This window comes from Diceros bicornis, chromosome 5 (assembly GCF_020826845.1).
Source record: "Diceros bicornis minor isolate mBicDic1 chromosome 5, mDicBic1.mat.cur, whole genome shotgun sequence".
NCBI lineage: Eukaryota > Metazoa > Chordata > Mammalia > Perissodactyla > Rhinocerotidae > Diceros > Diceros bicornis.
Window position 1 is genome coordinate 10,996,885 of NC_080744.1, and position 21,079 is coordinate 11,017,963.

The following is a 21,079-nucleotide window of genomic DNA, read 5'->3' on the forward strand; positions in this document are numbered from 1 at the left end:
ATAGAAATAGATAAACTATAAGTGATAGAACAAAAGATCTGACAGAAAAATTAAAACAGTTGACTTATTAAGGTATTAAAAATTATTTGTAAAGAAAAAGTTTTGTTTGCACAATAAAGTATTTAAAAATAAAAGTATTGAGCTTAAAGGGAAAATGTTTGATTAATTTTGTTGCTGACTACGAACACAGTTGCCATTTAATCTACATTACCTTGATTCTAACACTAAGGACATTTATCCATTGTCTTTTGTTCAAGCGTCAAAACAAAATTTTAGTAACGAAAACACATTTTCAATAAAATTTTATATGTATATATGTAAATAACAATGAAACAGCACCAAGGGCCTCTGTAAAATGTCATCATACAGTTTCTGTGCAGGATGCTTCACCAATAAATGACACTCAATTTGTTTTAAAAGCATGTGATTACAGAAAACTGTCTAAATTGTTCATCAACATCTGGGTGGGATTTTCCAAAGATACTTCAGACACTCAAAACGATACAGTCTGTCTTCTGGATAGCAAGTGGAGGTGCACAGGTGAAGATGAGGCCCTTCACACGGTGTTGCAGCTGTGATGCAATCTGCACTTGAATTGGCGCTGCGCCTCCTCAGACGCAGGCTGCCTTCATCACCAGTATCTTCTATCCCCGAGAGACCAGCTACATCAAGACGGCTCATCAGCTAAATCGCGCTGGTCAAAATACCTAGTGAGAAAAGAATTTAAGTATGCTTAAAAATACTAATTGCAGCACTACTTGTAATAGCAAACGACCACAAACAACTCAAATGTCCACCAATAACGGGGCTGGCTGAACAAACTACAGGCCATCTACACAGTGGAAGACTACGAGGCTGTCGCAAAAAACGAGCGAGGAAAATATCGACACTGCTACAGCGTGATTTCCAGGATTTATGAAGTGAATGAAACAAGGTACACAACAGTATTTTAGTATGCTGCCTTTTGTGAGCATGTGTAGGAATGCAGATATATTTATATATATTTACTTATACTTTTAAAAAGAAACAATGACTTTAAGGATAAACCAAAAATTAATAATAAAATAGATAACTACAGAAGGGAGAAAAGAGGCTAGAGAGGATAAAGGTAGATTCTAAAATATTCCAAATGTACCTTGAATTATAATTTTAACTTTGGAACAATGTAAATATTTTATGTAATTGTGAAACAAGCAAAAAAAGAAATCACTAATCAAACTCCACCAAATGAATCTTATCTATCAACTTGGTGGCATAACCACACAGAGGAAAATAATTTCAAGCGACCTTAAATATGATGTTCTGATACATGTCGCTAGTGAGATACAACAGAGACAAAAAGAACTACCAAGAATTCTTAAAGTGATTTCAATGGTTTTACTATCAGTAACATTATTAGTATTGCTTTTCTGAAACTATGATGTGCATATTGCAGGATAAAGCCAACAATTATGTTAATGTCATCAGAAACCCAAATTTTCAGCATACGAGAAAAGAAATATAACATTAAAGAAAACTCATGTAAACTTAAATTACAACTTAAACATCAATTTGAACACAATTTTATATTTCTCTTTCTAAAAAATACATACTTCCTAGCTCTGTTCACTGAAAAGGCCTAAATGCAATGACCAACCTAATAACAACTAGCTTCCCTAATGTCCAAATTGTGGACTCTAAATACCATTTTCTACTTTAAGAGGAACGAGCACTCCTGGGAGAAAAGACTGATTCCAGAGCTGGAGCCAGGAATATCCAAAACACCTTTGGATCATCTTGGTAGCCCAGAAAGCAGGAAAGCTACAGAAGACCACTAGGGTTATGTAACAGAAAGCACAGGACTCGACCTGCAGGGCTCCCTCTGGCCAGAGATGGGACAATGTGAGCATCAAAAAGAATAACGACTATAATATCCCTTTACCTGAATGCAGTGACCAACTTTGTCACCACTAACAGAGGGTCAACTCGACACTGTGTGCCTCCTGACGTGACACCACAGCACCATGGAGTCTTGTCAAACAAACAAGAAACACTCTCTAACCAACCCTCTAGACCTACCTTCCGGTTTACAGAAAACAACACGTTAAACACCACTATGAAGATATAGTCGTCAAAACCAAAATGTGGGAAATTTTACAAGTCAAAGGACCCAGTTTCTTCAACAAATAAATGGCAGAGAAAAAAAGCCAGGGGGTTAATGGAGAGGCGTAAGAGACTTCAAACAAATGCAACGAGCCCACCTTACTTGGAGCCCGATTTGAGCAATTCAAGTGTGAAGAGACATTTGTGGGCCAATTACGGAATATGAAACATGGACTGGACATCAGATGATACTGTGGAGTTGTTATTAAATTTACTAGGGGTGATACCAGTATTGCAGTCATGTTTTTTTAACAAGTCCTTATCAGCTAGATACATTAAAACAGAAGCAATGACACGTCTGAGATTCGTTTAAAATACACTGACAAAAAAGATGGGATAAATGAAACATCCTGGTGAAGAGTTAACAATTGCTGAGCCTGGTGATGCATTGGTCTGGGGGGTTTATTCTACTACATTCGTATGTGTTTGAAAATCTCCATAATAAGAAGCTTAAAAAAATTATCCTTGGTAAAATAATGAAGGTGGCTAACATACAGCTATTGGATCCTGTCTGAATGGGATTCCACTCATTTGAGTAGGTATTTCTATGAATTAGCAGTTACGTCTTAAAGCTACCACCAACCAAAACCAACAATAGAAAACATGAGACTTATAACAATATCCGGCACTTGTATTGAAGCTGCTACTGCAAAGAGAGTCAAGGCCTACGTTACTTTTTTCAAATTTACTATAATCATCTATAAGTATTCCTAACTGAAGCCTGTAGTCTCAGAAACTTTTCTTTTTTTTTTAAAGATTTTATTTATTTATTTATTTTTCCCCCCAAAGCCCCAGTAGATAGTTTTATGTCATAGCTGCACATCCCTCTAGTTGTTGTATGTGGGACACGGCCTCAGCATGGCCAGAGAAGCGGTGCATCGATGCGCGCCCGGGACCGGGCCACCAGCAGCAGAGCACGCGCACTTAACCGCTAAGCCATGGGGCCGGCCCTCAGAAACTTTTCTACTCTAGAATTTTTTTCCATTTTTACCTAACTTTTTCAGGGAAAAAAAATGACCAATACACTTGGATATTTCTTCTCTCATAATTGCATAATATTATAAAATATCAGTGGACTAACAGTCAGATGATATGTTTAAGTCTCTGGTTCCATTAAGTACTAGCTTACTGAACCTTAATTACTTAATCTTTCCGAAACTGTGTCCTCATCTGCAAAGGAAATAAGAACCCCTTGAGTTGTGGGAAGGATTAGAGATACTGTATACACAGTGCTCAGGGCAATGCTGTATCCTCTCATTTAATCCTACCACCTGCAGATGAGGTAGGTACTGACTTGGTGATCAGCATAGAAAGAGCTTAGTCTGCAGTAAAGCTGCCTGGGTTTGGACCGTACCTCTGCCATTTACTAGCTTTGTGATGGCAGGAAAGTTCTTTAACCTCTCTCTGCCCAGTGTTAACTATCAGCAGCAGCATAACTATTGTAGATCAAGAAACTACATGTTGAATGTGTGTGTATTCTGAAAAAGTGTCCTATTTGGGGGAGGGAAAAACAGACAGAGGATTACTTACCTTCTCAATATTTAAATATAAATAAAGCCTTAAAAAGGTATTGGCACTGGAGTAAAAACACTGACCAATGAACAAAAATATCAAGTCCAAAAAGAGACCTAAAAGCAATAGTTGTGTGTATACATATAAGTACATATACACACGTACTAACATGCAAGAATTGAGAATATGAAAAAGTTTTCAATTAAATCCAGGTGAATTTCAAGAAACGAAATCAAACACATACTGAATAAAAATATGTCCCAACTGAAAATGAACACAGCACACAGGCAATTAAACAAAAATACAACCTCAATAAAATGAAACATGTTCTCCCCTCACTGGTAATCAAACAAATGCAAATAAAAATAATTTGTATCTTTTTATTATTAGAATGGAAATATTTATATCAACTGAAAATGCCCAGTGTTGAATAGAAGATGGGAACTCTCACTGACACGTTAGTGGGAACACAGAATGGTATGAGCTTTCTGGAAGGCAAACTGGCAAGAAATACCTCAGTTTTAAAGTGCATGCATGGGGCCAGCCCCGTGGCTTAACGGTTAAGTGCGCGCGCTCCACTGCTGGCGGCCCGGGTTCAGATCCTGGGCGCGCACCGACGCACCGCTTCTCCGGCCATGCTGAGGCCGCGTCCCACATACAGCAACTAGAAGGATGTGCAACTGTGACATACAACTATCTACTGGTGCTTTGGGGGGAAAATAAATAAATAAATAAAATCTTAAAGTGCATGCATGCCCTTAACTTGTTTCTAGGAATTGACCCTTAGGAAGTAATAGAGCTGTAGGTATAAGGATGTTCAGTGCAGCACTACTTATAGAAAAAAGCTAGAAACAAAGGGAACTGTGACACATATAATACTGTTTCCTCACCCCTCAATTTCCTCCACTGTAAAATGGAAACAGTACTCTCTACCACCATTAATAATCCTATTATAAAGCAAGAAGCCAACGATTACTTACCTGCTCACCAAGCAAATTAATAAATTCAAAGCAGGAACCCTCTCATCATCTTTGCTGTCCTGAAAAAAAAAAAACAAAGTAAGTTTAAAGTGTAGTCTCTTCTCTCCTAATATTTTTGAAATAAATTTCCTTTTAAGATGCAAAACATGAAAATTTTATTAGAGGATAGTAATAATCACAGGGAAATCTTAGAAAACCTCACAGAAAAAGGAGAAAACTGTAGAATTAATGATCCTTTGAGAAACATCTAAGATCATCTTTTAAAGAAAGGTCCTAAACAGGGAAAAGAAGCAAGAGCTGACGGCTCTGAGGACGATGACTTGGGGGAGAGATACTTCCTGGTTCCAAGTTCCAAGTAGAGCAGAAAAAGCCTATGTCCTAACTGGACAGTAATGAAAAAAAAATATACAAATATTTTTTAAAGAACTTAAAATTGACAAGAGGTGAAATCGTGGCTTCCAGTGTAAGACATACCAGAAAATATTCTAGATCAGGGTTCTCAATTACTATGGACGTTGTTCCTGAACTATATATTTTACAAAGGTCACTTTAAATATTTCTTAAAATAACAGCTCAAAGACACATGGGAAGTAGTCTTACAGAGTACGAAATTTATTTTTATACATTCTAAAGAATAGAATAATAAACCTATTGAGGAATGTTATAACAGATATTAATTCAAACTCAGGACACACTTTCATATTAGTGTATTCAATTCTTCTATGTGCCAAGCACTATATGGAACCAAGCTGAATAAAACATATTACCTGCTAATAGTACAGAAGATAAAATATCCATATTAGGTTTAATGAAAGGAAAAATGTGTCAAGTGCCACAGAAAAGATACAAAGTATACTGGGAAAACAGAGGATGGAGAGGTTCTTTTTAGTTGTTAGGATGAGGGAAAGTATCATAGAAAGTGGTGACATAAGAGCTGGATTGTGAAAAGTAAATGGTACTCAGATGCAGATCGGAAGAGAGTGAAAAGGCACTTCTGGAGAGGGAATAAGGTCTAGGAACAAAGCTGGGGGAGTACTTAGTGGGTAGCAAGTACACTTGCTTGGAATACAGGCCAGGTAAGTTAGTTTGGGCCATATCATGGATGTTTAATGAAAATATTTTGGAGCAGTCAATGGAGAACAAGTATACATTTTATGGAGGAGAAAGAAGGGCTGAAAGAAAAAAAATCAGAAGTGGCTTAATCAGGCATCAAATTAATTTATATTGTAATGCTGTAGGCATGAGTTAGAGGAAGGGTCTGATGGAGAAATTCAAAACAATTGAGCCAGACTGTTAGCTGACCACTCGAGCTTCTTGTCTCCCCTTACTATTTAGCAAGTGAGGCTCATTTTTAGCTAGGCACACTGCCACCCAGCTAAAAGTAAACATCTCCTATAGTTCCTTATGGCCACCTGACTAAATTCTGGCCAACGAGCCACGTAGATGTGCTTGTGGAACCTCTGGGAAGTCTCTTTAGAGGGGATGACTTTCCTCTCTTCTTCTTTCCAGCTTCCTGTAGTGAAATATAACGGCCGAGCTCCAGCAGCCACCTGGCATTATGAGGTGAGCTTGAGGATGGAAGCCACATGTGGCCGAGCTCAAAGGCCTGGGTACTGCCTACCTTCAGACCTCCTTTATCTGAGAAAAACACTGCCATTTTATTTAAGCTACTGTTATTTTGGGCCTTTCTATTATGTGGACAAATCGAATCCCAGCTAATAAAATATTACACATTTTCCTATTTCATTGGAATCCTTCTTTATCACCACATAAACTAGTGAGTGCTTTCAACTTGTAGTAAGCTGTAACTTACCACTAAGAGCCTCACTTCAGAGCACCTTCTTGCAAGTTGACGAATCAGCGAATGAGCCTCAGGTAATAAAGGTTTTTCAAGACAAGCCAATAAAGCATAAAGCCATCTTCCCTAAATAGAATTTAAAAAAGTAGTAAGGAGGCAAATACTGCATCATAAGTTTAACTTATTTTAAAAAATGTCCAATGTTGTGTCTGGTAATTTGCTATGAATAAACTCATAGAACATTTAACTGTATTGTGTTTAGATACAGACAACAAAGGGTCATCCAGAGAGCCAGGTGATTGCTTTTGTATCTCTGAACTATAGACACAGAACATTAGATGCTTCAAAATATCCTAACCCCCAAAGAGTTTGTTTCAGAGATTCTTACTACAGTTGAAATCCTAATTCAAAGGTAGAAAACTACATTAAGATGTGTATTAATCTTTGCAAAAATTAAGACACATTTTTTTTTCTTTGTCCTCTATAGACAGATATACAAACCACTTTACAACTTAATCCGCTGGGTCTACACATAGGAACTATACTCTAGATGAAATAATGTTGTGATACTTCTATAAATACCATGGCAAGCTACATTTATCCCATCCCCCCCTTTTTTTTTTAAATTATTTTATTTATTTATTTTTCCCCCAAAGCACCACTAGATAGTTGTATGTCATAGTTTCACATCCTTCTAGTTGCTGTATGTGGGACACGGCCCCAGCATGGCCAGAAAAGCGGTGCGTCGGTGCACGCCCGGGATCTGAACCCGGGCCACCAGCAGCAAAGTGCTCGCACCTAACTGCTAAGCCACGGGGCCAGCCCTCCCATCCCCTTTTAAAATGAGTTTTTCTTTTCAATTACAAAAGGAATATATACTCAATGCAGAAAAACTGAAGAATACAAAAAGCACAAAGGAAACAACAAACCTACAATCTCATCATCCAGATAAAATTTCTGCTAATTTTTTTTTTTTTATTTATTTATTGTTTTTGTGAGGAAGATCAGCCCTGAGCTAACATCCATGCTAATCCTCCCTTTTTTGCTGAGGAAGACCGGCTCTGAGCTAACATCTATTGCCAATCCTTTTTTTTTTTTTTTCCTCCCCAAAGCCCTAGTAGATAGGTGTATGCCATAGTTGCACATCCTTCCAGTTGCTGTATGTGGGACGCGGCCTCAGCATGGCCGGAGAAGTGGTGCGTTGGTGCGCACCCAGGATCTGAACCCGGGCTGCCGGTAGTGGAGCACGCGCACTTAACCGCTAAGCCACGGGGCCGGCTCTCTGCTAATTTTTAAAATGTTCATCTTTTTCCTATGTATATGTAGGAACTTTAAAAAAACACAGTTCCATCATTGTAATAACACTAATAATGCAGCCATCTTTTTCACTTGCAATACATAATAAACATTTCCCGAGTGGTTAAATGGGATTAACAAGAGAATATTATTAGTCTCAACATGGCACTAATATACTCTTTAACCAAGCACTTATCATACTTTCCTGTCACTGCTAATTTATTCTTTCTTTCCCCAAACTGGGTGAGACTGTAATGATAGATATTATACCCTTAGAACTTAGTCTAGAGTTGGAACATAATAGGAGCTTAATTAAAATATTTGTGAAATGAGTATTCCATGGATGCACCATAATTTACTTAACCGATTTCCTATTGGTTAAGCACTTCGGATGTTTGTTACTGTTATACAAAAAAATACTGTGATAAATATCTTTGAACGTAAGTTTTAGAGCATCTCTGATTGATTTCTTGGGCTAAACTCCTAGAAATGAAATGGTGGTGTCAAAAGGTACATATGTTCATAAAAGTTTCTGATACACAATCACTAAATTGCACCCTGGAAAGGTTATAACAAATTATATTTCCACCAGCAGCGTATATGACTGAGTTTATGCTGAGCAACACATCACTGTGGGGAAACCTGAAAAATATCAGAACAAAGTTTAAATAGCAATTTATGCAACACTAAGCTAGCTCCTCACGCAACCCCAAATCAATATGACTTCTTCTTAAAAAGATTCACACCCAGGTTTCTTTTACAAACAGTGAGCGGAATTCTCTTCTACATTAAAAAAGCTATTATACATTTCAGCTTGACTCAAATTTTCAGGGACACATTCACTACAGAAAACTGGCTTTCAGGTATTCAAATGGCCTCTACACTTAGAAGGAGCTGATTGTCTAAGATGTATCTATACTGAAAGGGTCCTGTTCTCAAAGTCAGCGAGCAACTGTGACAACATGCCAAAAACTAAAAGCAAAACACAAAACTGAACAGCTGAAAACCTTCCTTAATAGCTTCACACTTGGATGATAAAATAAGGCTGTATTTCTCAAAAGAATATTAGACAAGTAATCCTAAGTAAACAAATAAAAAAAAAGGTTCCTTTTTCCTTCTGCTGGTTTATGATAAGCAAACTTCCTGTGACACAGGTTTTACTCTAAACACTGATATTCTCAATATTAGAATTCTGATGGTATGGTTATTTGGATACAGGAATTAAACACTGTTGATTTAAGATACAGAATACTCAAAATAAGACTCAAAGGATTAATCAGGTTAAAATTGAGCACATCAGTTGTCAGTGGTTCAGAAACACTTTAATGATTCCTCTAGCAAATACCGCTACTGTCTGGTAATATGTTTCCACTAATTAGCAGGAAAAGTCAAACTTATCACCTTGTTGAGCAGGTAATCTTTAGAAGTTAAAAAAAATAATCCAAAGAAAAAATGAAGATTAACAAAAGAGAAGGAAAACAGGTCAGCTAAATAATACTGATAAAAGGTCACTATCAAACAGAAAGAACCGACATAGAATTTAAAGTTCAATATCTAGATTCCAATGAATAAACAGCCTAAGAATATAAACAAAGTTATCTACTGAAGGTGTAGCTAATACATGGGAATATAATACCAATGCATGGGAAAAATACTGTTTCACTGACACCAAAAGAAATGTAAATTACATTTACTTTGAAGTACTACTATAAATTCATTAAATGTGAAAAACAAACACAAATTATAAAATGTTAGATTGAACCATATGGAATTGCTGATAATCAAATGTTTTTAACCTACAAAAAAGGCAATTTCACATGGTTCAACTTATAGGGTTGCAGGGAAGAGAAATATTAAGAATCCCTTGCTGATGGCATTATAAACTGGTTTATGTCTTCTGGAAAGCAATCTGGCAGAATGTAACAAAGGCTTATAGAACCTTGATCCAATAATTCTATTCTAGAAATATCCTGAGAAATGAATAAAAAAAGAAATTAGCATAAATGTTTATAATTTAGTCATGATTGTAAAATATAAGGAAGAACTCAAATGGTCAATAATGAGAGAATCAAAGTAAAATGTGAGACATTAAGACAATGGCAATTCTGTAAATTACATTGATATAGAAATATACATATGAAACATGAGCTAAAAAAGCCAGAATATATACATTAATTACAACTATGTAAAAGACACGCATGACCACTGAATCAGAAACAGTGATCTTAAACATAAATTTTTTCCCCTTAAAAAGTACGTTATAGGGGCCGGCCGCGTGGCGCAAGCGGTCAAGCGCACGCTCTGCTGCGGCGGCCCAGGGTTCGCTGGTTCGGATCCAGGCGTGTACTGACGCACCGCTTAGCAAGCCATGCTGTGGCAGCGTCCCATATAAAGTGGAGGAAGATGGGCACGGAGGTTAGCTCAGGGCCAGTCTTCCTCAGCAAAAAGAGGAGGATTGGCAGATGTTAGCTCAGGGCTGGTCTTCCTCACACACACACAAAAAAAGTACGTTATATAGCAGAGATTTAAAAGAATGAAAATATAAAAATCAAAAATGAAAATCTAGTGATATAGAATAGGGTCATTATACATATGGAAGAAACTTAGCCACTTGGCTGCATGGCAGGCTGGGAAACTTACACACTATACTGCAGTGTGGGTGTGTCTGTCTCTCCCAGCACATGTAAGCTTCTGAGGGCAAAGGTCATATTGTATGTTTTGACAGGGAGCACTGGAGCCTCAGATACACTCTCACTAATATCCTCAATTGTGAAAAATATTTGTCTCTAAAAATTAAATCTAACTTCATGGGGCTGGCCCCAAGGCCGAGTGGTTAAAGTTCCACGTGCTCTGCTTCAGTGGCCTGTGTTTGTGGTTCAGATCCCGGGTGTGGACCTACTCTGCTCATCAGCCATGCTGTGGAGGCATCCCACATACAAAATACAGGAAGATGGGCACAGATGTTAGCTCAGGGCTAATCTTCCTTAAGAAAAAAAAAAAAAAGAGGAAGACTGCTAATGGATGTTAGCTCAGGGTAAATCTTCCTCACCAAACGAAAAAAAGAAATCTAACTTCAAAGGATGATAAAACCTCTTCTTATAGAATTAGGCAGATAATTCATTTATATAACACCCAACAAATTTACCCAATTTTGGAGATGAAAATGAGCTATGAATATACAGCAATAAAATAGACAGGCAGTACAGCACAGCTGTTAAGAGTAGAGCCAGACTGCCCGGGCCTGAGTCTCAGTTCTGCCCGTTATGACCTGTGTGACCCTCAGCAAGTCCCTGATCCCTGTTTGCTCCAGTCTCCTTATTCGTAAAGAGGAAATAACAGCTCACAGCTTATTGGAGGATTCGAGGAGTTATTACGTACAAAGTCCTCAGAACAATGCCTGGTACACAGTGCATACCATTATTGTTGGTATTTCTGATATTCTTTCGTGGACTGGATTTCAAGGCCATTTTAGAAAATGCATTTCAAACTTCTTTAAGCCAGTGCTACAAAATGGGGTCTGCAGACTGGTTGCCAGTCTGTGACCTGTTTATTACTGGTCTGCCACGATAAGCAGCTTCTCCCAGGATATAAATCAACTCTTTAGTTGAGTTTTTTTTCCACAGCAAGACTTTCTCAATGAAGCTAGTATGTTGATTTACATTCTAGTGTAAGCTCCTTATTTCACAACAAGCACTGTTTGCATTATATATAGTTATACATGTATGTATAATACACACACACATATAGAAATACTGTAGAGTCATAGCTCACACATAAGATAAGCATATATAATTTTGTTTGCATTATGAAAACAAAAAGATGCAATACTACCAATTCTGGAGTAAAGTCTCTTTCTCCAAACCAATTACTCAGATACTCCAAGACACTAGTTACTGTTGCCTAAAAAAAAGCAGGAAGGAGATGGAAGAATTGTATTAGTAATAAAAAATTGACAAGTTCAACATGAGTTTCATTAAGTTTAGTTAGAAAGCAACTCTGATATTTAAAATGGCCCCATTCTTTAGACTTCCAGAGAAAACTGTGACTCTAGTAATTTGATTAGATGGCTCACTCAGTGAGAAGAGGCTTTTTAGACAAATATTCTTATACATTTTCAAGTATAATACCTTGGTTTCAACTCCAGGATTTAGTTTGTAACCACAAAATTAGTTTGTAACTATTTGAAAAATTTCATGTGCTCTTAAAAAAAATCGTTGCATAAATATCTTCAGATAATTTTCATTTAATCAAAGGACAAATCTAAAAAGCTAGAGAAAGATCTGTTGTAAAAATATTACAGATAGAATTTATCAAACTGTTGAAAATATTCTCTGGCTCATTAAACAGAGTTAGACACTTACAAAAATCACTCTCATCGAATTTAGTATGACTACTACAGTATCTTCACACAAATGATCCAGTAAGCGACACTGTCAGCCAGTATATGATATATAACAGCGTATACCCTTAAATAAACTGATCTTCCAAGGGTCCCCAATGCTATGTGAAGGCGAAACAATCAAAGTTTTCATTTGCTCTTTAAATGGGTCACAGAGTTCCTAGTCTTAAAGACTGAAGAATCAAAGTCCGTATTTCTCCCCTTTTGACCCAAGAAATTAGGTATTTCATTCTTAATGGAATGTGTAGGACATCTGGAACTAGAGATAGCAATCTAATCTTAGTATTTACCTCAAACCCCAGAACCTAAGACTTATAACTGAAATGTACACAACTGAATAGTTCAGCACCACGACTAAGAGCATGAGTTCTGGAATTAGATCACCCTGGACTGAATCCCCTTGCTGCCATTAAAACTTGCAGGAAAACCACCTACAAGTTACTTAACTTCCAATTTTGTTTCCTCATCTATAAAAAACGGATATTAATAACTCCCCATATAAAGTTGTAGTAAGGATTGAATAAGAACTGTTAAAGGGTTTAGGACAGGGTCTTGCATACTGTAGTATTCAGTAAATGTTTCAAATACTTTCTCACACACTGCAACCAAAAGAATGCATACATATATATATATCCTTATTAGATGGATTTTACCTGATTCATTCTGCTTACAATACTAAGCAAAGGAGGAAAACCAATCTGAAAGAAAAATGAGACTGAAATTTACTAAATGATATTATAAGGGGGGCTTCGTTATTTTTTCAAACTGGTGAATTTCTCACCACACTGTTATTTAAAAACAAAGAATGGATAAAAGAAAATTCCTTCATTGCTCATTACCTTAAAATATTCCATAAACTATTATGCTGGTAATGCCCAAGAAAATAATGTCTTGAAATCTGAATATGTAAATTTAAAAATAAAGAATAATTTTAGTAACGAAAGTGTTAAAGTATGACATTTAAAAAAATGATACTATACTATTGATACTGACATTCACATGTCAACTTTTTCAAAATCTTCAGCTAAAGCCAACATTTTCAGGAATTAAGGGCCCTTGAATTAGAATGATTTTTTTCAAACCTAATCTGATACAATTAAAAAAACTACTTGGAGTTTAATGCTGAGAGCCTTGATTATGAAAACAACACCAACTTGAGAGAAACTTAAGAGGATATGCATTAAACTCTTGCATCCTTAAATGATTCTTTCACACGGTGTATTTTACTTGTATATATTTTGTAAAAACAATCTAAATAAATAAATTTTAATTCTTTGTCAAGTTGAAACACATTTTGAAATGTAATATACATTAGGGATATTATCCAAAAGAACAACAGGTTGCATACGAAACTGCTGAATTAGCTCCTTAGAGATCTGAATCTGTTTACACTCTCACCACCATGTGCAAGAGGGCCTGTTTTCCCAGCTCTGTCAACACAGTTTATCAAAGTTTCTCAGCCAACGTTACCTGAAAGATTGCAGCTCAGTGGAGTTATGAGTTACATTTCTATTACAAGAGAGTTTGGGCATCTTCTCACATAAGAACAATCCACATTTTCTTTCTGTGAGATGTCTTTTTATATCCTTTGCCTGTTGTTTCTATTGGGTTCTTGGTCTTTTTAGTGATTTTCAGAGCTTTTATATTTTTGGGATAACTTCATTTTAAATGGGAAAACCACATAGCAAACAATACATGTCTACTGAAGAGAACAGATAACACGGCGCAGGGAGGCAGCAGTAACGCAGACGTATGCAGTGGGGCCACAGGAACATCTGCAAAGTTGATGGCAGGTGAATCCTCAAGGACAAGCAGCAGCTGGCCAGATAATTTATGATGAAAATAAAGCCATGTGAAATTGAAAGATACCCTCAACATTCCATCTCCAGAATAGGCAGTTTGCTAAGCATTTTAAGCACTTAACTGTATCAGATACTTTCCTTTCTTTCCTTAATTACTCATAACTCACTGTTAGACCCATGCCTAATCATTAAAAAAAAAAACCTGAATCCTATCTAACTCACAAAATTATCACACAGCTATAACATAAGAGATACGAAGCCAACTTAAAAAAAAGTCACAGTACATTATTTTAGAAACTGGGCTGCCAATTTTTAAAGAGCCAAGAAACGAAGTCAGGGGTTGGCAAACATTTTCTGTAAAAAGTCTGACAGTAAATATTTTAGGCTTTTTTCTAATATTTAGTCTCAGTCATATAGTATTTGTTTGTTTTTTTTTACAACCCTTTAAAAACACAAAAACGTACAAAAATAGACTGCAGACTGGATTTGGCCAAGACTGTAGTTTGCTGAGTTTTTATACTAAATGATGCACCAAAATTAGAATCCTTTCTGATCTGTGTATCCACATGTCACCTACTTGTACATAATCGATTCCAGGACTTTCACTTGTAGCTGGTCCAACAGCCCCTTCAGCACATAACCTCTCACCCAGACAAAATTTTTTCCAGCCTTCTTCATCTTCAGATTTTGGCTAAAAGAAAAAAATGAATTTACTTATTTCTATGTATTTTTTTAGTACTGAACAGTGAAAAAAGAAGCGAGGATTTCTCCATATTCACACTACCTCAACACAAACATATGGTGCCTGTTATGGGCTGAACTGTGTCCCCCAAAATTCATGTGTCAAAGCCCTAACCTCTAGTAACTTAGAATGTGACCGTATTTGGAGAAAGGGCCTTTTTAGAGGAGATTAAGTTAAAATGATGCTCTTAGGATGGGCCCTAATCCAATCTGACAGGTGTCCTTATAGGAAGAGGAAATTTGGACACACAGAGAGACACCAGGGATGCATGTGCACATATGAAAGACCACGTGAGGACACAGTGAGAAGACGGCCATCTGGAAGCCAGAGAGAGAGGCCTCGAAAGAAACCAAGCCTACTGACACCCTGATCTGAGGCTTCTAGCCTACGGAACTGTGAGAAAATAAATTAGCTTGTTAGGCCACCCCATCTGTGGTGTTTTGTTAGGATAGCCCTAGCAAACTAACACAGTGCCCAAGGGTCACACCATACGTGGGATGTAGACAGTCTGGATCACACTTTAATGGACACTGACAAGCAAGGGTGTGTTCAAAAGAGGGTGATGCAGATGGAAGCGGGTATGGGACAAAAATGCACTAAGAATGCCTACAATGAAGGACCTCTATCCCAGGGAAGCAGACGTGGTTACATACGTCACTCACTTGAACGGCTGGATAAAGAAGATGTGGTGTATATACACAACGGAATACCACTCAGCCATAAGAAACGATGAAATCCAGCCATTTGTGACAACATGGATGGACATTGAGGGTATTATGCGAAGTGAAATAAGTCAGAGGGAGAAGGTCAAATACCTACGATCTTACTCATTAAGTAGTCAGTGAGATCAACAAACAACAACAAACACACACAGAGACAGAGATTGGATTTGTGGTCACCAGAGGGGAAGGGGAGAGGAGGAGGGCAAAAGGGTTGATTAGGCACCTGTGTGTGGTGATGGATTATAATTAGTATTTGGGTGGTGAACATGATGTAATCCATGCAGAAATAGAAGTATAATGATGTACACCTGAAATTTACACAATGTTATAAACCAATGTTACTGCAATAAACAAACAAAAAAATAAATAAATGAAGGGCTGTCCAGACAAAGAAGGAATAGATTTATTCTACATTGCCAGGTGGAAAAAGCAGGACCAGAGGGGAGAAGCATTCAGCTTAATATAACTACCTTAACCAAACAATTTTTACCTGTACACAACACTTTGCACTTTACTTTGCACAGGTGCAGTTTTTCCCCCTGATGATTAATAGCTTTCCTTAGATCCTCAGGACAAATAGGAGACCCCCAAAAAGTTAACACCTATTGCCCTGGAACAATGTATCCACCTTTCCCCATTATTCCCTTACGTCACAGACTGTTTCTGCTTCAGGTGGCAATGAATACCGTGATTATTAAATATAGCAAGTGCTTGATAAATGACTGAATAAATCACTAAATGAACGTTTATGTTCACATAGTTGCCATCAAAGCATGCTTTAAAAATTTTTCATTTTATTATTTACATAATGTTTAGATTCGCCATGTGAACATATAATATTGCTACATAATTTCCAGTTTTGAAGGACCACAATTTATTGAATCATGTTAGATTATTTCCATTTTTTATAAAATTATATTGTCATAACGTTATCGATACGGCTTCTTCTTAAATTAGTAAGCATGTACCCAAAAATCCTTACGCTGAGCAATAAAAAAAGATATCTACCTACCTACCCGGCCCTGCCGAAAGGCTTTTGCTCTTAGTGCCGTCAAGCGGATTCTGACTCCTAGTGACCCTGTGGACAGTGGAGTGGATCCCTGCCCGGTCTTTGCGTGCCATCGTCTCACCTTCTGGCGCTCTATGAGACAATGCTGCGCTGCTACTTAGGGTTTTCATGGCCAATCTTTTGGAAGTGAGTTGCCAGGTCCTTCCTCCTAGTCTGTCTTAGTCTGGAAGCTCCACTGAAACCTGTCCACTGTGAGTGACCCTGCTGGTATTTGAAATCCCAGTGGCACAGCTTTCAGCATCATAGCAACACACAGCCACCACAGTATGACAACTGACAGATGGGTGGTGTGGGTCCCTCAATGCGAAACAAACCTGGGCTGAGGTGGTGGGAGCGAATCTTAACCACTGACCTCCAGGGCTGGCTGTGAAAGGCTTGAGTCAGACAAACTTCGGTTTGAATCTCAGCTACACCTTTTATGAGTTAAATGATCTTGGGCAAGTGCTGTTAGTTTCTTTCATACTTTTCCTAGAGCAGAGCTTCCATCTGGTATGAAGAAGCATAGAGAGGCCATATACTGAATCTCGCAGCTTTCAGCTGGTGGGCTTAGACTATATGAACAGCCTCCTCCATTATCCCAACGTGCTACCATGTATAAGATGTTAGGAAGCACTGCCTAGAGGATGCTTCTAAAATCTGAAATCTATGAACCACCTGAAACTATGAGCAAAACTGTGTGCATAGATGCATTTTTTTCCTCTGAAGATAAATAGCTTTCATTTGATTCTCAGGATGAATATGAGACTCCCTAAAACGTTAAAAGTATTGTCCCGGAACAATGTATTTATCTCTTCCCCAACTCTCTTTTTTTATTCAGTAGTCCAGACAGAAAATATCTACTGAAGAGCTTAAAATTATATCCAACGTGATAAAACATGGGAAATACTACTTTCCGGCGTGTGTGACAGGCACTGTTACTGGTATTGGCGTCACTTCCTCATCAGGAAAATCCAATAAGCCTTTATTCAGTCTTTTTGTAAATATGAAAATGTATTTATTTCCTAAAAAGCAAATGTCTAGAAGAACCCTTAGAAACTTGTAGAGGCCTAACAATTACCCATCCAAAGTCTCTCAAGATGCTGTGGATTAAAACTGTCATGAAAATAACTTGCATTGTTGTATACTGACTCTATACTTTTCAGGCTACTAATATAATGGAATTGCTACCGTTAATGGTAGATGGAACAGAATGAAAATAACATGGACTAAGAAAGTGAATCTTTAAAAGACTGGAAGTACATATGGCCTATTTCAAATAGGTACACACTGGACAACTTAAACAGAGAAACTTACATACCATGGTCACGTTACTATCCAACTGTTGCGATTTCCAGTGACTTCTATGTCTGTTCACACTCTAGAGGAAGAAAAGTTAGACAAGTGATCTTCAGAGAAGGGATAACTGAAAAGAAATCAATTTCTATACAACATTCTAACAACCCTAAAACTTGGAAAATAACGTTTCAAACTGTGTTATGTCTAATATTACGATAATAATTTGGTAATTCATCCATAAATATTATCTTTATACTTCAGAATCAGGAATCTTATTTTTCCAACTACAGTCTAAGAACAGAAATAAATCTGAAGGAGGGAGGGAGGAGTTTAATTTAATTAAATGATTAAAGTACACTTACCTGTCGAACAGTTGAAAACTGTGCCACTTGTTGCTGTTGCCACTGAAGTGTGGGGGAATATCCTTCAGGAGCAGGCTGGCATCCTGACAGCTAGAGATCAGTTCACAAACATTAGAATCAATGTTAGTGGTATAACTAGAATCTCATGCCTCTACAGAGTAAAAGTAGAACCAAGAAGGAGAGTCAATAATAAGGGAAATGATTAAAATTATATAAGAAAGATTGTGTACTTTTTGCAGATGCAAAAAAGTAGGCATTTCACTTTACTATTTATGTCTGAGTTTAAAACATTAGGAAAAGATCCTTATATAGTCACTTTAACAAGAGCAATCTCAAATGGTTTATAGTTGGAGTTCCTAAGAAACCTAAATGATCTGAGCCCTGAAGATACAATCTAGGACTATCCTTCTATAATAGCAAAACAGTTTGAAACAAAAAGAGAAATAAAGAATTTTGGTATGGGCAGAATGTAGATAAATAATTTAAGACACTTGACTTTACAAGGGCTACTTATGTTTCCTAAAACAGCACACAGTTCACAACTGATCACATTTTGCCTTGAAATAAAACTTACTGTGGTCACTTTTTAAAAGCTAGGTATATAAGACATCATCTTCCACCATCTAAAAACTTCCGAAAGGAATTATATGACATATTATGGTGACTGAATTAAAATTTCGCGATTATAAACATCAGATTTCGAACATAAAAGGAAAAGGACTTATCACAATTTAAAAACCGCAGCTCTCCTCTGACCTTAGGTTACATAGCACCTTCTCAGAGACCTTCTGTGATTGCTCTATGTAAAGTAGTTCTCCCTGTTATTTATTAGTCATTATATATGTTAATCTTCTTCATAGTAATAGTCACAAACGTGTAATTAGTTAGTTTGTTTATTTGTTTACTCTGTCTTCCTCAGGAGAATGTAAACTCTACAAGAGTAAGGACTTTTCCTGTCTCATCCTCTGTTGTATTCCCAGTGCCTGGCACAACCTAGATGCTTAATAAAAATGTGCTGGATAAATAAAAGAATGAAAACGTTCACAGTGTGCAAGTAGCTGGAAAAGTGTAAAATATTTGGGTTTCCAAAAAGAAAACCTAGTCAAATTTAGAACATGCAAACTACACTAAATAAAACACCAGTCCAATAATTATGAAGAACTGGAAAAAGGTTCCTTAAAAACAAAACATAGCATAAATAACCTATTTAAAGACTCCTTTAGGATTGGATCATGTCCCTCAAGAATGAGCAAATCTCCAAGAACGCCAGGGTTACTGAAAGCCTCTTCGGAGGCAGTAAATGCCAACCATCCTTCTGAGGGAAAAAGTACAAGCAAACGTCTAACCTTGCAGGGTGCAGTCAAATCTTATCTACTTCATAATTGATACTGTCAGATATTATAGAAAGAGCCTTGGTCTTTTAATTTGTGGGGGTAAAAATATCCCCTGACAGGTAATAAAACTCACAGAAACATTCACACTTTGCTTCCTCTTCAACTTCTTTGGGTCAATTTGAGCTACCACAACATCTGGACACTGCGCTGCTTCGATCCTACAAATAAATGATAAATGCAAGAAATGTGATTACTATCGTGCTTTGTTCATGTGCAGTAAAACGAGTGATGCATTTCTACAGTTCATTACGAAATCAGAAGAAAAGTTCAGAACCGCAGTTGAGGTACTAAACAACACATTTCTGAAATTATCTGGGTTGAAACCAAGGAAATCTAAGAGCACACATCTTGACACAGGTAATCAGGTTTTACAGAATTAAGTTCATAGAAACGCGCCCACGTCAAGATGCAATCAGGGGATCTTGATCAGACCCCAACAGGCGGGAGACGAGGGCCGGCAAAAGAGGCGGGGCTTTATCACGTGAACACTGGGGTCGAGCGGGGCCCCGCGGGCAGGGGGACGACCAGCCCACCCGCTCCGGGCCGAATCACTCACTGGACCCGCCTCAAGTACTCCTGAGGCGTCCTCGGGGGTACGGAGGGATCGAAGCCTTCTGTCAGGTCACAGGGCTCCACTGGCAGCAGCCGGGGCATCAACTCTTCTACTGCCGACTCCACTGGTACCCACGCCATGGCTTTCAATCCAGCCAGTCCCACCCAGCGCATGCGCCAAGTCTAGGTTACAGCGCAGGCGCACAAGTAGGCACCTTTGGCGCGGAGTTGAGCGAGAGGCCGGGCGTAGGGGGCGTAATTGCGCATAAGCAAACATGCTGATTGTCTCAAGGTTAAGGCTCCGGTGGTGTAATGGAGACCGCGAATTTAGGTCCTGGCAGAAGGGGTTCTGAAGTACGCCTGCGTGGTATCCTCCGTTCTCTCTGCTAAGGTTCGGGTGAAGACTGCGGATTACCAACCTTTATGGGTCCGTAGTAGTGAGGGATCCTTAAATGTTTTTTGAATTAATGAGCGATATTACTGTAATGATCATTTATTGAGCTCTCAAGTTTTAAGCCCCCGGTAGACAGGTCACATACATTTCGTAGTGTAATGTTACTGCCACCTTTTGAAGTAGGTGGTATTACCCCGGTTTTGTAGGGGAAGAAAGCGACCGAAAGGGGGTAAGTCCTACAACTGTGCCTTTCTCCCAAAGGGGCGGAGCCACTTCCACCGGATTCATCTGACGCCAAATGAATGAAAAATTAATTTTCCAGAGGAATTTCTTGTACTTGGTTATTTCAAAGATCGCTTTATCTTTATCATTTCAGGTTTATCTGAAATGAATGTTACTCCTAGAGTAGCCGTCACTTTTTTCTTTTTTCAGAAAGGTCTCTTTGCTTAAATATAAATAGTGCAAAGGATAAAGCTAATGCCAACACCCGGGAGTTAGCATTATTAACCTTAGGGCGAATCTTGTGAGGTGGGTACTATTATCTCCGCTTGACAGGTGAGGAAACAGGGCAGAAATGGAGTAAGTAGCTTGTGCTGGGTCATAAATTGCAAGAAACAATGCAAGTGTTATGTCTCATTCT

At 37.9% G+C, this 21,079-nt stretch overlaps 1 protein-coding gene across 2 annotated transcripts; it reads right to left on the reverse strand.

Annotated features, from left to right (window-relative positions):
* Positions 1-285: 285 nt before the first annotated feature.
* Positions 286-20,219, reverse strand: GEMIN2 (gem nuclear organelle associated protein 2). Of its 2 annotated transcripts, XM_058540685.1 has the most exons (10): positions 20,050-20,219; positions 19,567-19,651; positions 18,100-18,189; positions 17,760-17,819; positions 14,507-14,620; positions 12,781-12,825; positions 11,560-11,628; positions 6,448-6,558; positions 4,635-4,693; positions 286-707 (listed from the first exon to the last, which is right to left on the reverse strand). In XM_058540685.1, the coding sequence occupies exons 1-10, from the start codon at positions 20,217-20,219 to the stop codon at positions 668-670; spliced, it is 843 nt and encodes a 280-aa protein (XP_058396668.1). In that variant the 3' UTR covers positions 286-667. The 2 variants fall into 2 exon arrangements, with proteins under 2 accessions (XP_058396668.1, XP_058396670.1); XM_058540687.1 differs by lacking the exon at positions 6,448-6,558 and having other exon boundaries at positions 20,050-20,209.
* Positions 20,220-21,079: the final 860 nt, after the last annotated feature.